The 25040-nt window shown below is 41.3% G+C and overlaps 1 protein-coding gene across 1 annotated transcript in view; it reads left to right on the plus strand.

Annotated features, from left to right (window-relative positions):
• Window positions 1–19450, plus strand: part of SAMD5 (sterile alpha motif domain containing 5) — a 50222-nt gene extending 30772 nt beyond the window's left edge. Inside the window, exon 2 of the mRNA XM_032873148.1 lies at window positions 18426–19450. Within this exon, the coding sequence (XP_032729039.1) occupies window positions 18426–18488 (63 nt within the window). The 3' untranslated portion in view covers window positions 18489–19450. The remainder of the gene's footprint in view (window positions 1–18425) is intronic.
• The last annotated feature ends 5590 nt before the right edge of the window (window positions 19451–25040 follow it).

A 25040-nucleotide genomic window follows, 5' to 3' on the forward strand; every position in this document is an offset into this window, starting at 1 on the left:
TGAGCACAGCAGAATAAGGTACTAAGAGGGGTGGGGGGAGACCACATTCACATAATGGATAGAGGGACTGGGGTATTATGAAGCTATGGTGTGATAAGAAAATACCCTCCCCTCCAAATCTCAAGACATGAATAGAACCAATACTTACTCCTGGCTCCTGCAAAGTCCAGTGTATGTTGGTGGAGGCTTTTCTCCATCCAGTGATTCCGAGACCCAGGCTCCCTCCATCTACTGACCTGTCACCTCAACATAGGGCCTCTGAGGGACAAGAGAACTGGATGTTGACTCACGATATGTTTTTTTTAAAGTGTGGCCTGGAGATGACTTCTGTCATCTCTACTTCCATCCTACTGTCAGCAATGCCATCAAATGCCACCCCCCCCCCCGCCTATTTGTAGGGGAGGCTGAGCACCATGGAAAATAAGAGGGTATTAGATGAGCGCTCAGCATTTCCCTGGCTGCAGCATGTAAATGCTTTTGAACTGTTTGCATGTGATCGTGTGAATTTATAATTGGAAGAATGCCATAAAGTCATGGCAAGGATATCATGGTAAACAATGTCAGGATCTCCCCTCTCTTTCCCCCTCCCCGCCACGTGCTAAGAATTAGAAAGAAGGTCAGTTGGTTGTATCCAGATCCCTGTCATCTGTGGCTTGGTGCTTTCTAGTTTATCCTAGGTGCTCTACTGCTTTCCATCCTTGAGGGTAGTTGGTGGCCTAGCACTAGTCTAACATGGCAACTGGGCAGGTAAATGATACAGTGTTTCCCATTGGTCTGCTCTGCTTTGGGTTCTGGTTTTCCATCACTGACCCTTCTCTCTTCCCCAGAGAATCCCCTTCCTTTCAGTAGAATGAATTGCACCCATCCTGAAGGCTGGACGGGTCATGCAGTGTTCATCAGTAGAACACTTCAGCTGATAAATCTGGAAATTACTGTCCTATTGCTATGTGACAAATTACCACAAACTTAAAGGCTAAAAATAACTCTCCTTTATTATCCCAGAGTTGTGTATGGCAGCCTTCTGGGCAAGCCGCACTGGGTTCTCTGCTCAGGATCTTGTAAGGCCGGTCAAGGTAGAAGAAAGTCTGGGTTCTTCTCTGGAACATTTGGGGAAGAACCTAAGTTTATTAAGTTGTTGAGAGAATCCAGTTCCTTGCAGTGGTAGATCCAAGGTCCCCAGTTGTTTTACTGTCCGTTAAGCGTGGACCACTTGGCATCAAGAGGCTATGTGTATTTACTCTCAGGTCGCCTCTCCATCTTCCAAGCCAGCGGTGGTGGCTTGGGGCCTTCTTGTGCTCTCAATCTCTCTGACTTCCTGTCTTCCAGCCAGAAAAACAACTATGCTTTGGTGAAAACACTATGATTAGATTAGGCCAACCAGAAGCATCTGCCTCTTGTCTTGCAATGCAACCTAGTCATGGGAGCGACCTCTCATGTTTGCACAGGGGCCACCCATACTTGGAGGGGAGAGCCTTGGACAAAGGCGAGGGCCATCAAAGTCATGCTTAGAATTCTGTGTCCTCTATGCCTTTAGGCCAGGAGAGGTTAGAAAGGACATTTTTGTTTAGCAGAACCTGTATTTTTGCCCAACTGCTGTTTTGAAAGGTAAGAAATCTTTCTACAACAGAAGCTAGCTGTTGGTAGGGGAAGGGGTGACTGGGATTTGTGAAAAGAGTGGGTGAATTTTCTTCCAAAGGCTTTGTGATATATAGAAAATACTTAAAAAGAAACTTAATTTAGATAATGGGCATATAAAAAGGGTACTTGGTTGATTTTTTAAATTAAGAACTATAATCGTAAAATTGCATTTAATAAATACAACAAGAAAAAAATGGAGTAACGGCCAATTAAGTGAGAACTTTGGTAGGGAATGGGAAGTGGAGAGAAAGCACAGAAGGTAAAATTCATTCAAGGATCTTAACAGAGTAACAATAGCCCTTATGGGATAATGCTGCTAACTACTTCTGAAAACTACGTTGCGATTTGCCATAAATGATTTCATAATTTTCTTACATATTGCCTGCTCCAAGAGAACATCATTTAAGAGCTTGGCACCCCACCCCTCACTACCATGTCATTGCTTTACTGTGTTTACAGACATGTGGCAATTTATAATTATTTTGGTTCTTTGCATGTCTGATTGTCTATCCCCTGCACTCCCTACCCCCTCCCTAAACGGCACACTCCGTGAGGGGCGGGGGCGGGGACATTGGCTGCTTCAGATTTGCCAGCCCAGTGGCTAGAACTGTGCCATGCCCATCGTGAGCACTCAGTGAGCGTGGACTGAATAAATACAGGAATGCAGTGGTTTGCCACCCTTTCCTCATTGGTCTGTGAGGCGGATGGAGTTAGGTGAAGGCCTGGAGGGTTATATTTTTCATTCCCAAATACGGGCTCCCTTTACTTCACTGAGGCCTGTCTAAACTTCTCCCTTTTGGTCATTTCATTGAATACAGTTCTGATGCTTCCTAAGTGTCTGCCAAGAACTTGACGTCTCTGGTCAGCAGGCTGGTAGAAAAGCACTCTGTAGGATGGGTAGGCCAGTAATACTTATCCATAAAGTAAGCTGGACTTTGTCTTGTCAGTGTAGTGCTAACCTAGCTATTTAAAATTGTCTCATTGTTCAGGTTAGGCTGTTTAATTTGGGGAAAAAAAAAGATATTCTGTGAAATACATATACTCTTCAGGTAACTTGAATATAAAGTTATAATCATAATGTTTTCTACCAACTTTGCTCTGAAAAGGGAATATGAGGGATCGAAGCCTAGTCTCAGCTATGTCATTAATCTGCTCAGAAGTCACTTCTTTGGTGATTTCTGAGAGCTGACCCATCTCGGCATCTATAAAATGAAAAATAAAATATGGCATAAGAAGTCGAGGATATCTAATGTTTCCCTGTGAGGAATCACCCATCCTCTTTTTTCCCCCCTCTCTCTCTCATTGTAAAAGATCTGCTTTATTTAATTGGGACTTAGTATTTCTAAATACTGGCTGGCTATACGCTCAAAGGAAAGACGGTCCTGTAAGAGAATTTGCACAGAGTTCCCTGAAGTGATTTCCTCCTCCTGCCCCTGGTTTTTCTCCCTGAAAATGAAGGCAGAGTATGGAGGTTGTATCCCTCTATGCTAAGTCATCCCTCCAGCATTGCTCCCCTCCACCTGCTGCCGCCTAGGAGTATCCCGTATTCCGCCCTCTGAATGAGCACAGGCACATGGCCTGTTTGGGTCAATGATGAGTGAGTAGAAGGTGTCTTCCAGGCAGAACTTTACAGAAATGTGCATGGTTCACACATTTAATCTTCCCTCCCAAGTCACAGTGACTGGCCGTGTTCCTGACGGAGACTGTTGGGTCGGCTCTGGTCCTGGCGTGAAGAACATGGCACAGAACCATAGCAACCCCACACTGGATTTGTGGCGTGACTGAAAAACAAATGTTTGTTGTTGTAAGCCATTGACATTGTGGGATCGTTTGTTACAGTAGGCACAACGGCCCCACTGGACTGGTACACATGCCTAATACTTGTGTATAGCCGGTTCTCACCATCTCCGCCTGAGTTCATGTTCCAGCCACTGCTAAGCAAGCAGTTTTGCCCAGGCTTCCACTAGAAGCACGTAGGTGAAGCCTGAGTATCTTTCCTTACGTCCAGGGCCTCCTCTGGTTTTGTCGTGCTCTGCTGTGGGAGCGGACTTGGGACTCACGTGTGGAAACAGGAATTGCAGGGAAATGAACACCTACGAGGCAAACCTTGACAGATGGCCAATAAACTCTGAGGGATGAAGGTTTCTCTCTTTCTTCTCAATATGCATGGCTCTGGGATGCATTTCCTTTGCAGGATTGAACCTAAGTGGCCAGCCCCGTGGTGAATCCTCCTGTTGGCTTTCCTTCCTTTATTTCCCTTTCCCTGGCCCTTACTTTTACTCTCCGGAATCACATTCCCAAATAAACTGCCTGCTTACAAACCTTTGTCTCAGGCTCTGTTTGGTGAGGGAAGAGGGCTTCTCCCCCATCAACCTTCATTTAATCAAACCAGTCAGAATGCTCTCCACCATTGAGGTGAATTATTTAAGTAATTCAGTGGTATAAAGGATTATACATTGTATTTCTAGAAACTTACAAGGTATAAATGCTTTGTTACCCAGCCTGGAAGTAATTGTTAGATTTGCTGACCCCAAAATAAGACCTTCCCCTCCAAGATTAACCTCTTTTTATTAGTTCTGGGTCTGTCCCAGTGCCATTACACACAGGTCTTGGCTGGGAAGAGTCCGTGGTTTTTGAGGTTCCTTGATTTTGTGGAATAGCGTGTTGTGAGGCAAATGTTTAAGTGTTAAAGCAGAACTAAGGTTTGGGTTTCTCTGTTGTTCTCTGGTGCCTTGTTGCCATTCAGCCTGGATTCAGTCCCCTGGCAGTGCCCTGTGGGGCGTTTGTCTGGCATCATGGGAAATAACACCTTGTTTAGGAGTCAAACCAGCCAGGTTCCCATAGCACGTTGGCTCTGTTCCTCCTTTGCCTCCTCATCGGTCTGTTCCTTAGAAATCTTAAAATCGCAGCATGATAGAACCAGAGGCTATCTTAAGATCATCTAACCAAATACCTATTTCATAGGTAAGAAACCAAGTCCATAGAGGTTAAGGAAAATGATCCATTTTGGTGGGGCGGGGGGTGGAGGGAAGATATAATCTTGCCTGTTAAGAAGATACCATTCTTTTTTTGACATAATTAAATTCTTGATTGTGTTGCTCTTAAATGAACCATGAAAATCTAAGCACTTACAATGCAAGTGTGATTTTTAACTAAGGCTTTTTTTCCCCTCCGATCCGAATGTTAAGGTGGCAGATGCATGACTAATCTTAGCTGAATCTATATTAAGGAATCAGCAAGGTGTCTTTATTTAACTTTCATGATCTGTGAATATAATGTAGTGTTAAATAGCATGATTTTGCGCATTATGTCCTAAAATAAAAACAATTCCTCCTTTAAAGTGATAGTAAAACGCAGCAATGTGAAAGGTTATTTTCCATTTGGCCTCGAAGAGAATGAGAGGTACCCAAGAAAAGAAGGTGATTGCAGCAGATGTGTATGTCTATTTTAAACACTGTTTTATCTAGGGGACAAAATTCAGCACTTGGACTTGCATTCTGGGTCATGCAGGGGAAACTCCTGTCAGCAGAAGCGGCGCGGGGGAGTACTAAAATCCCTTGTTATCCTGGTTTTGAATTTTCTGAGAAATATCCAATGCATTGAGCCTCTGTGTTTTTGCTTGGGGATGTTTCCATGGAACTGTATAAGTTCCAGGAAATTTGGGTCCTTTCTATTATCTCTGGAAACAGGCACGGTTCCTGCAGAAACTACATGGGATTATCTGTTTCTCCGTTGAACGTCTTTGCTGCAGTGGGTCGGATTCCTGAAGGAGTAAACAGTGAAACACTAAGGTCCAACTGCGGAAGGTTGTATGGAGAGTAAAGCAAGCTATTCTGATTTCAGACATAAAAAATGTTGCCCTTTTCCCTTATTGAAATACTGCTCTATAGTCTTGCCTGGCATATGGTAACCAAGACAAGAAAGTTGCGACTACCAGTGTTACACTAAAGTTGGTTTTCTGGGGTTTGACTTTTTTTGGTTAACCAATTTTCATTCTAACATACCTGAATGTTTTCAAGAATGCAATTTTAGCTTCTGATGATTCTAAATGGGGCATGATCCAAAGAATGCAGACCCTTGAGGAATTAATACAAGAGTCTTGGGACCTCTTTGGGTACCAGACATTCTCAGGGGATCTCTACCTAAATAGTATGTTCTGTTTAAATGTGTTTGAAGGTGTTGTTAAATTCTTGGTCACTTTTTTTTTTTTTTTAAAGATTTTGTTTATTTATTTGACAGACAGAGATCACAAGTAGGCAGACAGGCAGGCAGAGAGAGGGGGAAGCAGGCTCCCTGCTGAGCAGAGAGTCCAATGTGGGGCTGGATCCCAGGACCCTGGGATCATGACCTGAGCCAAAGGCAGAGGCTTTAACCCACTGAGCCACCCAGGTGCCCCAAATTCTTGGTCACTTTTAAAGCAATATTTTTTTTCAATCAAAGGGCAGTAGGAAAGTAAGAAAAGTATAACAGTAAGATTATTTATTTTTTATTCGCATGCTCTTTTTTATTCACATGCCGTATGTGTGTGGGGGATTATGTTTTTAAAATAATTAAAGATGTCTTTATGCTTGAACAAGCCAAGAACTACTACTCTGGTAGTTATGTTCTATAGGGCATGCTTCACAAAGCTAAATGAAATATTTAAAAGTTAATGGCTAGACAGTGCTTAAAGCATACACATTATTCATGATTTATTCTAATAACGTTTGTGGATGACTAACTTAATGCCGCCACACATACATTTTGGTTTTTTCCCTGAAGATGTGCCTCAGTATCTGTGCCTCCTTGGGGGTGGGTTTATAGAACTCAGTGATTGAAAGGAGAAATCGAGTTCTATGCCTTTTATGGAGTGGGTGTTAGAAAAAACACCCAGACACTTATATGGGCTTACAGCTTGCCAGATACTGTTCTGAAACCGTCTTAAAATATTAGTTTGCGTATAAGCTTGCTCTGAGATGGTGGTACTACTGTTGTTCCCATTTTATAGATGGGAAACTGAAGGACAGAATGGTTAGGTTCTGTACCCAAGGCTACCCATACAAGAAGTAGTTAACCTGGGGTTTCATTTCAGGTTCAGACTCTGGTCCTGCACTATTTCCCACCCCTCCCCCACCCACTACCACAGAGGATGTCCCTTCTTTTCTGGAAGAAAGGGATAGGTGGCTCCTGAGGAATAGCTGAAGGGCAGGCTGGTTTGGTTTGAGGTAGGATACCCTATGTGTTGTCCATTCCCCATCCCTAACCCTCAGCATCACACACGTGTGCGCGCACACACACACACACACACAGCCACCTGGGCTTTATGGACACAGTGATCTTAGGGCTACCTTGTACTGTAACTGTGAGGTCCTTTGATCTGGTCTTTGCTCCCAAACCTTCTGGAACCATCACTTCAAACAGCAAGTATGTTGTGGTAAAAGACCTCCAGCATATGACGGAACTCAGTCGTGTTGCCGTGTTTTGCTGCATCAGGGAACCCACGGATATGTGTCTTCAGAGTTCATCTAGACAAGGCCAGCATCTTGAGGATTATTCCGATGACGTTCTAAGTCCTAGTCCCAAGTGATCAGTGGAGGGTCACAGAGACTCTGCCTGATGGCATCAGCGCGTGTGGCCTTTGTGAGACATTTGAAAGCGCCCCTCCTTTCCCTTGCCCAAACCAGAGGGGAGGTGGAACGGTAGCAGACAGCACAGATGCCCCGGACAGTCTTTCGTGCTGGAGGCACTGAACATGCAAATATGCTTTGCGAGGAATTGCTAAAGAGGATGATGGCTGTTGCCTTGCTTCCCTGCCCATTCCAATTTGGCAGGTGAGGCCAAGGCCGAGTGGAGCACGCTTCAGTGTTTGGGAAGCCGGGATGGGGTGCCAGGAGACCACAGTAATTTCGATGCAGCAGGCTGGCTGTGTTCACGATTGCCCGAGTCACTTCAAAAGCTCTTGTGGTGAAAGCTGGCGGGCACAGTCCCTTAGAGATGCCTCCCCCACCTCCCCACCCCCCACCCCACACTGCCTCAGACCAGCTATCTTGGCAATCTCTCTCACCAGACAGGAGAGGAAAGTCAACTTGCTTTCATGGCAGGAAGGCTCCAGTCTTTCCAGTTTCATGGGGCCAAGGCTGATGCAGAGCCAGGAGGGTAAATACAGCTCAGTTATTAGGAAGGAGCTTTTATTTCAAAGGGTGGAATTCTATTCTGGACTGCTGAGCTGGTCAGAGATTTGCCGGTGCTGATTTTGTGACATCTACCTTGCCTCTTGCATCTGTAGGTGGTATGGAGCATTGGTTTCCAAAGTGTGCCCCACAGGCCCCAGGGGCTCTCCGAGATCCTTTTAGGGGTCTGAGAGGTCATAATTATCTCATAGCAACACTGTGACCATCTTTGTCCTTTTTCACCTTGTACCAGGAGCACAAAAGCAAGAGTGAATAAAAATGCTGGCTCATTAGTGCCAATCAAGGCAGGGACACCAAACCGTGTTATTAGGGTTTATTGTGTTCCTTGCCTATACATGCCCAGAAAAGCCCTTTTCCTTAAAATATCTTTGATGAAGCCATAGAAATTAGCAAGTTTATTAAATCACAATCTCTGAGTACATTTTTTGAAAAAATATTCTGTGTAACAAAAGGAGAATTGTTTGATGGCAGGGTGCCCCAAATAGCAGCGTGTTGGCATATTGATTACTTTGAATTAAAGTTCCATGAGAAACAGCTGATGCAAGAAGGATGCTCTCTGAGTGTCCTTTGTCTCTCTGAAAGCAGAAAATAAATCTCCATGTGAATGGTCCCCTCTGTGTGCCAGGAGGAAAGGAGCCATCCTTATCACCAGAGATTGGGAGTTCAAGGCCAAGAGGGTCTTATAAACAAATCTTGTTACTTCTTTCCTAAGTTTCTGCCCTAAGCCTGAACTTCTTTGCCTTGTCAGTTCTTTACCCATTTATTGTTTCTTTGTCTAAAAGGTATAAAAGCTGCCTGCTTTTGTCACTTCTTTGGGTCTCATATCTTTGAGGCCTTCATACAAAATTAAGTTAAATTAGTTTTTCTCTTGTTAGTCTCATCTTTTATTACAGGGGTTTTCTTAGCCAAGAACCTAAAGGGTAGGAGGAAATTTATTTTCTTTCTCCCCATACCCGTAAAGGCTTCTTCTGCAAATGGAAGTCTGTGTGAACCTTGTCTCTTTGCAAACCACGTCTGCTGTTGTTGGAGTTGCTAGCCTAACCTGCTGCTTTTATTCATTGGACATCATTTTCAGTTGAAAGAGTAACTAAGAAACAAACCATGGTTATTTAGACTTTGGTAAATAGCAGATATATTCACACAGTGAGTGAAGAGTATTTGTTGTTAATGGTAAAATTTGAATATTCAAGTAAGAGTTCCATTTTGGAAAACCGGTTTCTGTCGCTGTGAGATTGACTGTTTTCCAATATTTGAAAACTTTTTTTTTTTTCTTAAAGATTTTATTTATTTATTTGACAGAGATCACAAGTAGGCAGACAGGCAGGCAGAGAGAGAGGAAGGGAAGCAGGCTCCCTGCCTAGCAGAGAGCCCGATTCGGGGCTCGATCCCAGGACCCTGGGATCATGACCTGAGCTGAAGGCAGAGGCTTTAACCCACTGAGCCACCCAGGCGCCACCACTTGAAAGCTTTTTTGATGAAATGGGCAATCACATTAACAAATTTACTTTGTTATATCAAATAATGCTCTGTGTTAAGGTTTAGAAGATCAGCATAATCCAGGAACCCGCCATTTTCCAAACGACCAGTACATGATGTGGGAAAATCATATATGGGAAGAGGTCCATTAACAATAAATAGACCAGGGATGTTAACATAGTAGACAGAGTATGAAAAATTCGTTGATGTGGTTTCAGGTTTCACAATGCAACCGACTTTTAAAGAAGTTGCTTGACAACTATCTGTTGTCGAGTTTTGGCATGTTATCAAAAATAATACCTACAATTATCTATCTAAAACTATGAAAATAATCTTCCTTTTTCTGATGACACATCTGTGTGAGGCTAGACTTTGTTCAGATACTTCATCTATAAAAACATTGCCGCAGATCAAATGTGGAAGATACGAGAATCTAGTAGTTTGTTCCACCAGCTATTAAAGAAATACGCCAGAATGCAAAATAATGCCACGCTTCTTATTAATTTGGAGGGAGGGGAATGTATTTTTTGTAAAAATCTTACTTAGGTTAACATGTAATGCATTTTCTACTTTTATTTTTAAATGAATTAAATATTTTAAACATGTCTCGGTTGTTATCTCAAATACAATAAACATCAATAGTTATAACCCACAGAAACAAAAGCTCTTTGGAATCCTCAGTGGTTTTTAAAAATGCAAATGGATCCCAGAACCAAATGTTTTGAGAACTGCTAATATAGGGTATTGTAGGGTTTTCCAGCTAGAGAGATCCTGTCAGATGAGTCAAAAAAAAGTCTTCTAGGTTAGGAATAGTGATTGTTTCATTATATATCTTTAAATGTATTAATGAAAATTATTTACATATTTTCCTCTTTAAAATGAAAACCTCGTAGTGATCAAATATGCTTACCTTGCACATTAAACTCTCATTCGTCAATAACATATCAAAACAGAAAAATATGGGCAATTATATTCAATTTGAACTTATTAGAAATACAAATATCCACATACATAGTGTGTTATTAGTAGAGAAATGGTGGCAAATAGCCACTGAAACCTTCTCTTGTCCTGTAATTTAAAACAAATCATAAATATTCAAATAAATAATAAATAAGCCTTGGACATTAAGCAAAAGAAAAGCAAGCATTTCAGATTCTGATTATTTTCTATTTTTGATGCTGTAACAAGTCATGGTTAAATCTGTCTGATTTTTTATATACACAGAGTCCATGTATAAACATAGTGTATAGCTTTTAATGTATTTTTTATAAGTCCTGTTTTTCTTACATAATTAATTTAAATACTTTGCATCATTTATTTAATATGAAGAGGCAAAGTTTTCCTTATATATTATGAATGACATTAAATATAATATCTAAGTAAGCATTCTGCACAGATTTTAATGTTCTGAATAAAAATACCTTTTGCCTAAAGTCACATTTGCATGTAATGCCAAAAACAATGAAGTGATTAAAAATATTCCTGAGAGCATTTGAGAAATTATATATTTCTGTGAAAGGGTTCTCTATTAGTTTCTGAGGGCTCTGTGACAAAGTGCCACAGATGGAGTGGCTAAAATCAACAGAAGTTTATTCTCACTTTGTTCTGGAGTCCAGAAGTCTGCCATCAAGGTCTTGCTGGAGCCATGCTCCCCACAGAGCCTCGAGGAGAGAATCCTTCCTGGCCCCTTCCAGTTTTGGGTGGCTCAAGGCTTTTCGTGACTTGGTTTATGGCTACGTGTATCTGAGTTCTCTGCCTCTGTTTTCACACGAGCGTCTCCTCTGTGATGTCTCTCTGCTTACTGTCCTCATCTTATAAGGACACAGTGACCGGATGTAGGACCCACCCTAAATCCAGGATGATTTTATCTTGAGAGCCTGAACATCCTATAGAAGCCCTATTTCTCAGTTCACATTCTGAGTGATGTGAACTTTGGGGAACACTATTCATTTATTACACATTGCCAATCAAAAGTGCTGGGGAGTTCAGACATACTTTGATGAGGGTAGGCTTTGCTGCTGGACAGACCCTGTCTGTCACCGATGAGCCCTTTGACCCAATCAGGTTATCTACATTGTGGAGCCTCAGATCCCTCATCTGTAAAGCTGGGTCCGTGTCAGGCATCACACGGGCTTATGGTGAGAAGTAATGGAGATCACGCACAGATACACGGTATTCTCAGCACGGTGCCTGGCACAGAGGAAGTTCACTAAATAAATAGAAGTATTTGCTCACTATTGTTAGGCCAGGAAGGTAATAATAATAATCATAGTATTTACTATAAACTTACTGTTAAGGGCAACTGTATTGGTGATAATTATAATAAGGTTAGCGACTTAGTGCTAATGGTGTCTTCAAAGACCATCAGTACCTAATCACGGATGATTTTACTGTGACACTGTAGATGAGAAAGAGAGATGGAGAGATGAAAACCCTTAAGTGAGCAGCCCGTGAGTTTGGTTAGAAACAGACATTACTGTAGAACAAACGTGTTCTCCAAAATTGCTATGTTGAAATCTAATACCCAGTATGATGGTATTTGGATGTGGGGCCTGTGGGAGGTGGTTGGGTGATGAGGGCAAAGCACCAAGATGGGATGGGCGCCTTTATAAAAGGTCCCCCAGAAAGCTCCCTCACCCCTTCTGCCATGTGAGGCCATGGAGAGAAGATGGTGTCTCTGAACCAAGAAGAGGGCCTTCACTAGACACTGAATCTGTGGGTGCCTTGACCTTGGACTTCCTAGCGTCCAGAAATGTGAGACATTTCTTCTGTTTATGAACCACCCAGTCTCTGGTGTTCTGTTCTATCGGTCCACATGGACTGAGACAGTCATCAATAGGACTTTCATCAAGAGATGCACCAAAAGGGCACCTGGGTGGCTTAGTCGGTTAAGCCTCTGCCTTTAGCTCAGGTCATGATCGCAGGGTCCTGGGTTCCAGCCCCACATTGGGCTGTCTGCTCAGCGGGGAGTCTGCTTCCCTCTCTCTCGCTGCTTGCAGCTCCCCCTGTTTGTGCTCTCCCCCCGCCCCCATCAGATGAATAAATAAATCTAAAATAAAACAAAACAAAACAGAAAAAAACCCACCAAATGTGTTAGGAAGACCTGCATTAGAGGACAGAACATTGACACGCAGCACATTCTAGCATTTATCCTTATTTCTGTTCTAGATTTGTATCAGTCATTTCTAGGCCTGTGTCCTGATCACTATTTGGGGTGGTATTTGGAGACTTTGAAGCGTAAACAGAACTCTAAAAGCCCATTTTACTCTAATTCCATGTATAGTCAAATGCAGTGCAGCTGTCATAGTGACCTCGTGTCACAGTCCCCCTGGTGGCTGTCTCAGACTTCTTCCCTCTCCTTAAAGCCCTACCCTGCCCCTCTCACCCTTCGCTGTGCAGATAGCCTGGGCTTGGTGCTTCCTGAGAACTAGCAGTTCCTTGCACATGAGCTCCTTCCCTTTCTGTCCTTCCCATCAGAATGTCCTGGCATCTTTGCCCATCTGATCTTTCCCTCTATTTCTGATGAGGAATGAACCCTCTCCCCTCTAAGAATAATCCCTCCCCTGGGTAGCTACTCTTATCCCAAGTAATAATTTTGATCCCATAATTACCCTTTTGTTTTCTGGCATTTGGTCTCTCTCTGTGGATTCCTTGCACTCAGTCTGTAAATATACCTTAGCTCCGTCTTTGTTCTTAAAAACACTGTCCCCTCCAGCTACCATTTCTCCTTCTTTAACTCTGTTCAGCTTCTTCAAAGTGCGGTGACCTAGCCTCAGCTGCGTGTTGTGACAGCTGTTAATTATTATAAAATTATTGAAAGAACAATAGGGAACTCCCAATAGTTAAATCTTGGTAATTTCTTCCTGGTAGAGATAAAATGTTGCTCTAACTCTAGGCAGTGAGGCGGTCTAGGGCCTCTGAGCCTTGTCTCCTGGAGCTCGATACCACTCAGACCACAACCCTGTGTGGTGTTCTCAGTGTGGGGGAATTTCGCATATTCAGAATAGTCAATGATGAGTCTCACACAATGATTTTTAGAAATCGGGAATTTACATAGCTATTCTGTTGGGAAAATTATAAAATCGGTTAATGCCCTGAGGCTAGGAGAAACAAAGACACTTTTGTGTTTTAACCTCTGAATTTGTTCCTGAGAGTTTGCTGAATAATAAGCGGGTAGGAAAATTTCCAGCCTCCCCGGTATACTTTCCATTTGCTGAAAACCTGCAGATAAGTCCTGAGTGAAGTTTAGAACCCATGTGGGTTGAGAGGAGGGAGTGAGAAGCGTGCTTGTGCAGTTTATTTTAGCCTACTGAATTTCTTTTTTCAGGCACTGGTTAGTAAATCGGTACTTCGCAAGGACACACCAGAGATGAAGACAGATAGGAGAACTGCACAGAAGAGTTTATATGGCATCGGGGGTTTGTGTTAAAAGTAAAAAAACAAACAAAACAAAACAAAACAAAACAAAAAAACAGACAAAAAAAAAAAAAAACAATATACGTAGATCATTCTGGATTAGGTCAAACATTTTTTAGTCTTGGACAGAAAGTCCCTGGGAAATCTGCCCTGTATGATTCCTCTAGCAGAAAAAGGACATGGAAGCCAGCTAATTTTTTAACATAAGAGGGCATCCTCCAGCTTAGTGGGGTCTGGGAGGTGGCTTAGGCCTTCCCTAGGGGACCCTCAGAAGCCTTTTGAGGAACTGAAAGTCGACCATTATTGGTAGAGTGGATATATATCGAAAAGTTTTTCTCTGTTGTATAGGCAAAGGAAAATGTGCTCCCAGCTGACTTGCTAGTATTTTCCATAGAAACTTAGTTTACTGAGAAATTATACATAAAAATTATACTGTGGATGATTCAATCAATCAGCAGTAGTATATATATTCCCACTGGAGATACAAAGAAGTATGCAATGCGTTTCTGTGCTTGAAGTTTAGAGTTAAAATGAAGCTGGATTTAAGCCCCCCAATTCTAACCATGCTGGGTTCCATAACAAGAGGCAATGTGTTGTGGCCACATGTTGGTAAACTTAGCTTGAGAAAGTCATGACATAAAAAAAAACCTTTCTGTCTTGTCACCGGGCCACCCACAGATTCAACTTTGTCCCCCTTGTGTCATCCAGAAGGAGAGAAGGTAGTATTTGTACCATGAATCTTAATTTTTCCTTATGAGATGGTTGTCCCCCGCCCTTGTAAGGAATTATATGGGATATTAGTGTATACTCACTAGTTGTGGGTGTTTATCCCAGCAACCAAATGCAGAGATTTTCCGTCTCTTGATTCTACGTCTACAATGGAGCTCTATCCTTTAGAATAATAACACAACAGGGAAATAATTTTTATATGGGATAGCCTTCATATAACTCTGATTGTCTTTAGTTAGTGGTGAAAAATCCCAAGCTAAGAAGAGTAACAGACTTGAAATCAGTTAAAATTCAGAATAATCGCCTAAGGAAAAAAAATGTAATCTCATAAATCTTCATTTTTAACCACAGGACAATAGTCTCTTTATTCATTCAATAAATTTTGCTGCCCCTCTCTGTTTCTCAGATTGGAACTCTAACATAGATTAGAATTGGCAAATATCTGTGAAATGAAAGAATTCCCCCACTTCCCCTCCTCTTTCCCATAATAGAACGAATATAACTGAGAAAGTCATAGTTCAGTTCAAGAATTAGGTTTGTGTAGCCCTAATATAAGAACTCTGCTTGACACTGCTTTTATTTTATTTTGTTTCTTTTCAGTCTTCCAAAATTCATTGTTTATGCACAGTACCCAGTGTCTTGTTCAAAGATAGGTAGGGGGAGAATGAGGCCACTGAGCTAAGAAACTTTTTTTTTTTTTTTTAAACAGTATTTCCCTAGAAATAGGGAGATACAATTTGGAACATTACAAAAAAACAACAAACAAAAAAAAGCAAACTACTGGCCTTCATTATTCACAAGAGCAAGACTCCAGGAGCACTGATAGAACCAAAAATATAACCTGCTATTTATTGTACCCGAGGTTGGCTTTCATGATTTCTAGAAAGGACCAGAGTTGAGATAATGCCATGCATGATTTTTTTTTTGTCAACCTAGTACTGTATCCAAAGAAGCCTTTTGATAGATACATATAAGCAGATTTTTAGAGAGCTTCTCTCTTGGTGGGCGTATCCCAGATAATTTAGAGGAGGAAAGGAAGTATGAAAAAAAGCATGGTGAGGTGAGAGCAGCTCTGTGGAATGAGGCCAGCCTGGCGGTGCCTGTCTGCCCCTAAGACTTAAACTTACAGCTGTTCTCTCCCGAAAGCCAGCCAGAACTTTAAAAACCTGTTCATTTCTATTCCACACGAAGAGTGGGATCTATCAGGCAGTGTTTCCTTGTGATCATGTGGCCACGTGCACTGGGCTCATTACTGCTCTCCGAGACTGTTCTCACATCGTGAAAACTCTCCGTGACCCAACTGTGGAGAGCCTGTTTGTCTGCCTCCCACCTTCTCCCCCAAAGTACGGAAAATAGCCAAATGCAAGGCTGGGCTTGTTTAATGAACGTGATTTGTTTTTGTTGAACCAAAGGCTCAGGAGGTTTCGCAGGCCGTCAGCATGATGCTAGATTTGTGAATGATTCTGCGGTCCACATCTTTAGAGGGGTTTAATACGGAGGTGTCTGTGCTTGCTGGTGATAACCTGTCCAAAGGCATTTTCTTCACTTTCAGAGATTCCTAGAATAAAAATGACCTTTTAAAGGTAGATGAGACCATCTTTCTGACGTCCAGAGCTCTATCTAGCATGGGCAGGCACCTGAGAATCTTCCATTTTAATAAGATTGTCCTTCCGATGTGGCCTCTTCCTTCCCTTCCTTGATCCTGGCTGTGGTCCTCCTGCCATCTCAGAAACCCCTAATACCGTAACCTGAGGCGCTTTCTGCTTTCTCTCTCTCTCTCTCTCTTTTTTTTTTTTTCAGTGCCTTCTCTTGCACTGTATTGACTAGTAAAGTTTTTGGTGGAATGCCTTTTCATTCATTCACCTGTTTCAGCATTAGAAACTGGACTGACTTGAGGCACCTGGGTGGCTCAGTTGGTGAAGTGTCTGACTCTTGATTTTGGCTCAGGTCATGACCTCAGGGTCATGGGATGGAGCCCTGCATCAGGCTCTGCGCTCAGCATAGAGTCTGCTTGGGATTCTCTCTCTCTCTCTCTCTCCCGCCCACTCTGCCCCTCCCCATGCTCCTATGCCCTTTCTGTTTCTCTCAAATAAATAAATCTTTAAAAAAAAAAAAAGGACTCTTGCCTTCTTTATATTAGGGTGACTTCCCTCCTCTACAAACTTCCCCTTGTTCCCTGCCGAAAAATTAGTTTGTCAAAACAGATTGAACATTACTTTTCCACAGTTTGTAACTGAAGGTGATTTTAATAGAGGCACTGCCTTAGGTATGAGTTTATTTGAATGATTATTTGAATTTAGTAATTAGTGGTATGAATTTATTACTTAATAATATAGAAAACAAAAAGACTCATAAAGATCTTGATTCCCTGAGAATAGATAGTAACACTTTTTCCTGAGCATGGATATTAACACTTTTTCTCCATTTAGATGTAATTGTTGGATGATACTACCCAAACTAATTAATAATGACATATTAGTTAACATATTGCCATCAGCAGGTGGCTATTTGAACAGGGGTGAAAATGGCATGTGCTAAAACAAATTGTTGTACCCTAGAGAAATGTGCAGAATTATTTTTTAAAAAGATTGTCTTTTAATGGTGTCTGCAATGTGTTTTTGTTTTTTTTTTTTTTTTTCAGTTAACACAGCTTTAAGAGATGAAACTGGGGGTAAGACTGGAGAGATAGCGACTAGAAACACAAAACAAAAGACAACAAAATTGATTCAACCTTTACCAAAAGCTTTTCGAATTGGAAAACAAAGTGAAACAAGTCAACAGTGGAGTCCAAGTAACACAATCCACCTGTCAGATCAGAAATCACACAGAAGACTCAGGGCCCCTCCTTCTACCATAGCTCTCTCTTGCTTTCTTCCTCCCCTCTGTCTGTTCTCAAACTGTCAGGGGATTTGGGGCAAACGGCAACATATGGGCAAGAAACTGTAATCTGTGGTTGGCTTTCAGTTTCTGAGGCATCACCGTGACAGCGAAGGGGTTAAAACTGTCAACACCTATCAGAGCTCAGCGATAATTAGTGTAATAGCAGGCCCAGAACATTGGCACAGATGACCACACCACACAGATGAATTCTACCAGGGTCCTGCTTTGTGGGGAGTCATTCTTCCTTTCTTCCAGCTCGTGTGCAACTATGCTTTTTAAATGCCTATGTGAAGAAAGTTGCTGTTTATGCATACAGATGATTCTAGTTAAAGATGATTGTGAATCTTTTTTATTTCAGAAAGTGCTCTTTGAGTTAGTGCTTACAGATAGATCTGTACCCTCTGAGCACAAGATAGGTGGCCGGTAAAATGTCCCCAAGTGTGTCGATGCTTGCTCTGTTAACCAAGGATGCTCGGATGTCATAGGGAGGGGTGTGATTTAGGGAGAAAAACTGTTGCAAGATATACTTTTCATTAATATTCTTTTTTAACTTTCTTGTTCTTACAAGAACTGTAAAAGGAAAAACAGAACCTTTTTAAATAAGACAGGTTGGAAAAGAATAAAATACATTTTTCATTTAGTAACTTCAAGGAGAAAATGGATAGATAAAAAACAGAGACTTAAAGCTATTTTTTTCAGGGATGCCTGGGTGGCTCAGTTGGTTAAGCATCTGCCTTCAGCTAAGAGCATGATCCCAGGGTCCTGGGATCGAGTCCTGCATCGGCCTCCTTCCTCAGCGGGAGCTTGCTTCTCCTTCTGCCTGCCACTCCTACTTGTGCTTGTGCTCTCTGTCTCTCTCTCTCTGACAAATAGAGTCTTTAAAAATGCTGTTTTTTCAGAAGTCCATGTGGTAACCAGAAAGGGACAATTGTGACTTAAAAATAGGAGCAGCAGTTGGTAGAGCATGTGACTCTTGATCTTGGGGTCATGAGTTCAAGCCCCACACTGGGGGGTCAAGTTTACTTAAAAAAAAATAGGAGCAGGAACCCATGATGGACTAGGGGAAGAATGGGTAAAGGAGAAACCTCAATAACCCCGATATGTTCAAATCCACAGGTCCCAATGGCTGGCATCCTAGAGTACTTAATGAATTGGCCGAAGTCATCACAGAACCGCTAGATATCATTTTTGAGAACTCGTGGAGGACTCATGAGGTGCCTGAAGACTGGAAATGGGCATATTTAGAAACTTCTTTCAAAAAGGGAAATGGATGATGACCCTGGAAATACTCAACAGCTTAACTTTTTGCTTGGAAAAATTCTGGAATAATCAACTTAGTACACTGGGTAACTAACTTATAATAGCTAGAAACAAGGCAGTAAAAACATCATACATGAAGAGGTACTGAGTTTGGTTTTTGAGATCAGGTCTTGTGCCTGTTTTGGGAATCCTCCCCTCCATTCTCTGAATTCTTGATGGCTAAGACGTTTGGGTGATAACTAATTTTAAGTGTAATTCAAGACAAAAAGCAGGTTTCTGGCATTGGCTCATCATTACGTCATTTCCATATGAGCCTTTAATTTGAGAATTAGGGCCTTTACTTTTATATTTTAGCATACATCTTTTTTTTTTTCACTCCATATATGACTGTGTTTTCATGGGTTGAGATATTTTATATGATTCTCTATAGAATAGTTTGGTGACAGAACTCTTATTTTAAGGTGCTTTTCATAGTTATTTCGTGTATAGGTAGGATCATAGAGCTGATGAATTGAGGAACATCGGCAAGGGGAAAGGGTTTGTTCTGACTTCTAGCGTTTAATTTAACCTAAAGTGTAGTGTTAGGACCAGGAATGGTATCTTGCTCTCACAGACAACTGAGCAAGATCAGCTATGTAACTTGATCTCTAGTTTTCCTCACTCCTTGGGGACTGTCATGTCCATTGCTGTTCTCCATCCCCCCTCCCCCCACCCCATTCAGGTTTCTGATGTCAGGCCCATGGGGGCAGGGAGGTCAGCAGTGGCAGCCATTAGGAGCCCTGCATAACCACAGCCCAAAAGGAGAGTAGAATAGAGTGGGGGAAGGACATCAAGACACATCTGGAGTCTTTCTAATTTTTACTGTGCCTGCCTTTGGCTGTGGGTAGAAAGCCAAAATTTGGCTTAGAAAATGCAGCCATATTGATGGGACCAAAAAAGTAATTGAAAGGAAATTATCAAAGAAGGTCCAGGTATACCACAGGCTGGGGTGGGGGGCTGAGCACAGCTAGGCAGCTTCAGAGAGCCCATGAGCCATTAGTCCTGTTACAGAATCTTTCCTGCACTACTTGGAAGTACACACGATCTGCTAAAGTTTACCTCAGTATTGTGAAGCTCAAGACTAGGAAACTCCCAAAGGAGAAGCATCTTATGTTCATTTTCTTCCTGGTGTGTGCTAGTCTCTAGGTGAGCAGTTTAGTTCTCCAAGGTCTTTAAAAATGTAAGGTTTACATAGTTTATCTACTTCTAGAGATTAATTTTGATACCATAAAATCAGTCTCATTCTTAAATGCAAACGCAAGGAAATGAAGCTTGCAAACATGTATAAATGGTCCTTTAAACTGTATGTAGCTTGCAGATAAGTGAGGATTAGACTCCAATCAACCTTTCACATATTTTTTTTAATTTTTAAATTTTTTTCAAGTGAACCAGAGTCTTTCAGATTTCCAGGCTGGATCGATCTTTCTTTCTTTCCTTCTTTCTTTCTTTCTTTCTTTCTTTCTTTTATTTTAAAAGATTTTATTTATTTATTTGACAGCGATCACAAGTAGGCAGAGAGAGAGGAAGGGAAGCAGGCTCCCCACTGAGGAGAGAGCCCAACGTGGGGCTAGATCCCAGGACCCTGGGATCATGACCTGAGCCAAAGGCAGAGGCTTTAACCCACTGAGCCACCCAGGCACCCCTGGGCTGGATTTTTCTTAAGGAGTGGGGGGTCTGGATAGATTACAGATAAAATTTATTGCGATAATAAATGGCTTCCTGTTCAAGACCCCATTTCCAGGTGCAGCATCTTGGCAGATTTATTTCACAGATGTGCATTTACATGCATTTGTTGAACTGTTGCTAGAAAGAACCCAATATCTGAAAAATCTATTATTTTCACCATTGGCATTATAATGCAATCTACTGTAACCAAGAAAAGGGACTCTGGTCATTTCAAGTTTTATTTTCTACTTGTGTAATATCTAAGTGCAGTTAGCTTGCTGAATTTTGGATCTCTTGGTGTCTGCTATTGGAATTTGAAAATAATGACCTTTTAACTAAATTAAGAGTCACAATCTAGAATGCTGAGTCAGCCAATGGACTTGAAAGACTTCTTACCTAAAGCCAGACAGAGAAAGCTTTAAGCAGAGAAGTATTAAAGGAACCCCTCAGTTCCTTTTGCATCAAATCAAGATCAGGCAAGAGTTAGAAGATTAGAGAAAGGAAGTAGTCTTACCACGAATTGTATCTGAAGACAATTACTGTTAGGATGAGTAATTTTGTTTTATAGCATTTTAAATTTTATCTAACATTTATGATATCCTTAATAGGGAAAGGTAAACAAAGTTTCTGAGGGACAAATATGTGATCAGAACTAGAGGAGCATCTTGATTTGTATTTCCTAGAACATCAAGAGACATTAAGTAATAGAGACTTTTACTTCATAACACTGAGGAATTTGGAGGAGTATAGTAAAATTTTTGTTCAGTTCATCTTTTAACAACATTTTGGGGCTGAGGAAAGAAAGATTTTATTTACATAAGATATCTCTTGGTTCAGGAAATGCAAGGCCTCCTTCCCACCAAAGGAATTGAAGCAAATTAGAACAGCTGTACTCAAGTGGTTTCTTTGTCCCGAGAAACTTACAGCATCTTGGTGGTGTAAAATCAACAAACACAGTAAGCCTTGAGTTTTGACTTTGGAGATCCTCGGATCTTAGTTCAGATTTTGGAATCAGATTTCGATTGCCTCTTCAGCTGGTGAATCTGTTTGGAAGATAAACTACAGTGTAGCATGGGGAGTGGTCTTGAATAGTTGAGCCCATCAAAAGCTTTTTATCCTTGTCCATAGAACAGGGAAAGTGAATACCTTCTATAGTTCTACATCAAGCTACATCAAACAGCCGCAGAGTTCTTGGCCTGGTGCTTGACACTTAGTAGGTGCTGAGCACCTTTCTCCCTTCCCTTCTTTACCGTGATCTTCCTTCTTTCCTCCTATATGAAAGAGATTACCTTGAAACTGACGTCAAAACTCAAGCATAAATCGATGTGTGCTTATTGCTGCCTTCCACCCACTAAATAAAGCCCCATTGCGTTCTTTTAGACAGGAGAGAAAGGTTACAGTGGCCACTCACAGCAGGCGTTCACTGAATGTTTATTGATTGAATGAAAGGAATGTGATTTTTAAAAACAATGAGCAAATGTGTAAGGCCAGCACTTTTCAAGGCTGGGGAAATAATCACATAGACATATATGAAGGTATTTCTTCAACTTTCTTCTTTTTGACAGCTTTGGGTTTATAAATTCGGTGTACTGATAGTGAGGAGCATATGTGTATTTTCATCCGATTTTATGACTGTGATTTACAAATTCGGAGTGCAAGTCGGCATTCCCCCGTAGGTTCTCCTGGGAAAAATCCAGCCGAGATACCAAGCAGATGCTGCACAGTCTTCTATGTGAAGAGAAACCAGATGTACCAGGGGCTAGGAAGCACCTTCCAGAAAACTGAGATGAGCATATCTGGATTGTTCTCTGTGAAGAGTCTGAGCACCATAAACAGCACCATCCTTGCATGGGCATTGATGAATAACAAAAAGAGAAGTTAAAGAAAATGACATTTTTAGACAAAATACTAGATTTATGTAACTTTTTACATGTAATATTAAATTAGGTATCAAAGCATCATGTTCAGGCAGATAGGAGATTTCTGAATCTCAAAAGTAAATAAAGGATGAAAAGTAAAATAATATGTCCAGAGACATACAAGACATGAGCCAGAGTCTAACCTGAAATTGTCAGTTCTCTATTCAGACCAAGGGCCAAGTACGGGGCGGGCTTAGAATTCAGTCAGCTCACAACTTGTGCTTTGAGTAAAGCTGTGATAGATGCTGTATTAAACATAGTAAGTTGTGTAGAGCAGAGCAAATCAGCAAGGTTTACTGGTTTAGAATTTTCTCATTTTACTCTTAGCGATCTCAGTGGTCATCGGTTAGATATTCCTACATCAGATATTTTACACTACCAGATTCTTTGGAAAATACTCTTTAGCTTCATATTATTATCTCTAAGGATATAAAATCAAATTTCTACTCCATGATCACTGTTTTAGATATGTCTGTGAAGGGCAAAACAAACAAAAAAACAAAACCCCACCAAAAAAACCCAAAAAATGACACAGTAGTTCAGAAAAATGAATAACTTTTCTTTTTCCTACCAACATAGATATTTTCCTTTAAATTGTTTAAATGCCTCCAACGAAGTTTTTTTTTTTTTTTTTTTTATTACTGCTGTTAAAAGATAACTTTTAGAAGAAAATGAGAGGTTAAATTCCACATTAAGAGCTGGGTGGAGTTTTTTTTTTGTTGTTTGGTTTTTTTTTTTTTTTTTTTGACAATTTGGCCAACATTTCTTCCATTGGAAGAAAAGAAAGTAAGTCAGCTTTTCAACATTAAGATGAAAAGTGTCTTTTATAGATGCATTCTGCGTCATGCCCTTTGTCAGATGAATTTTCCTTTATTACTCCAAAATAAGATGCTGAATTGAGTATCTTGAGGGCAAAGTGGTGTAGTAATTGGGGCAAATGATATAAATTCTATTGCAGTTGTTGCCTGTTCTCTAAGCTTGACAATTTTCTGAGATACTCTTTGGGTTCCTAGAGCTATTATTCATGGGAAACTTCTGCCTTACAGAAATGTGTGCATAGGTCCAAATAATCGTGTGTACATCCAAGTAGTCGAGCACAGATTCATTCTAAATAAAAGCTGCACTTTGGTTTTTGTAAATGTAATTGCAACTGACACTTTTTTCTCCCCCTTTTGTTAATTGTTTTTAAAAGGGACTATATGAGAAGGCTCTATTAAAAGCTTACTTGGAACACCATTCTGAACCACGGATTGTATGCCCATGCAGCGCCGTGATTTGCAAACCTATGTCCGCCCTTCAATAAATGTTATGGTCTTCACAGCGGTTCCGCCTTGGCCTCTTTTGTGATTGTTTTCCATTCCGATGAATGGCATAGAGTATGTGTGTTGTTGAAATTGATGATGTATAAATGTTTTCAGTAAAGGAGCATTATGGTTAGCATGGGAAATCAGAGTTCCAACTTGAAAGAAAGGAAAAAGCAAGGCTCCTCACACTCTGTGCAAAATGCAAATAAATCATTATGATGTGTGCTTGGATGCTTTTGTGTGATTGTTACATGTGTCTATTCTGTGGCTTTCTCCCCCCCTCCCTACTGCTGACTAAAAAGTACCCCCGAGGGTGATAGGCTGTAATTTTGTGCCGGTAATTTCTGCTCACCAGAGTGGAAGGTGGGGTGGCGAGACATATAAACTGATAGGTGGGGTCACATGTGGAGTTTTTGCCGTGGCTCCTGCAGCCTTTAATATCTATCATCCAAACGTGGTTGTGATTTTTGTCCACAGATAAGCGACATCTTGTGGGTGGGGGGGGGTCACTGGATCTGGAGGCTATTAGACTCGAATCCCGGCCTCGCCACTTGCTGGCTTCAGGACCTTGAGCAAATGGAATAAATAAATAGAGACCTTAGCACAATCATTAGCCCAGACTAAGCAACCTCCAAGCCTTAAAAAAAGTTTTGTATTGGTGTTATGGGTTCTGCGTACATGACATCACATATGACATGTGTGGTGATGACGAGCGGCTGTTTTTATTCCCACCAACTGCAAGGGGAGCAGAAAGTAAATTTAAAGCAACAGAGATGTAGAGTAAATATTAGGAAGAAATATGTAAAAATGAGGATTTTAGAAGTGAAAAGTTACCCAGGGAGAGCATAATCTGATTCGGAAATTGTGTAGTGAAGACACGGAGCAGGCAAGAGTTTGTGCCGTGCCCACAGTCACACGCTGGATTGTGACCGACCCTCTAAATTCCAGCTTTTTGTCTCAGATTCCAGGAAGTATACCTAACGGGATCTGTGGCATCTTCAAAAGAGACCTGTCTTTCTAGTCTGGACTTAATTTCAACTTAGAACCATGGTTTTCGAGTCACAGCCTCAGAACGCTGATTCACACCCTCAAACTCCGCACAGCCCAGGGGGCTCTGCATGAGCCCCCAGTGCGGTATGAAAACCTCATCCTTCAGCTCGGAAATCTGATGCTTCAAGTCTTCCTTGATCTATCAGGCATATCTAGAAACGTCAAAGATATTGGCAGGAAGCACCAAATTTTTTTTTTTAAATGGGAAGTTGCACGCATGAAGTAGACATCTCAAGAAAGGAGTGTTTGATAAGGAATGGGATGGTTTATATCATTAATAAAATCACTTCACATAAGGCAGCTTTGAAAGTCTTTCATCTGAATCTGGAAAATGAATACCTTCTAGTCTCATTCCAGGCCATATGCTGCTCCACTGAGGATTCTGTAATTTAAAAGAGGACTTTTGAACAATTTTAAATGAAAAACTAACCTTTTTCCCCTCCTCGAGTTACCCCGAGGACAGAGTGTATTCGTGTAATTATGAACACTTTTTT

Source organism: Lontra canadensis, unplaced genomic scaffold (assembly GCF_010015895.1).
Source record: "Lontra canadensis isolate GAN:19392208 unplaced genomic scaffold, GSC_riverotter_1.0 scaffold47, whole genome shotgun sequence".
Lineage (NCBI taxonomy): Eukaryota > Metazoa > Chordata > Mammalia > Carnivora > Mustelidae > Lontra > Lontra canadensis.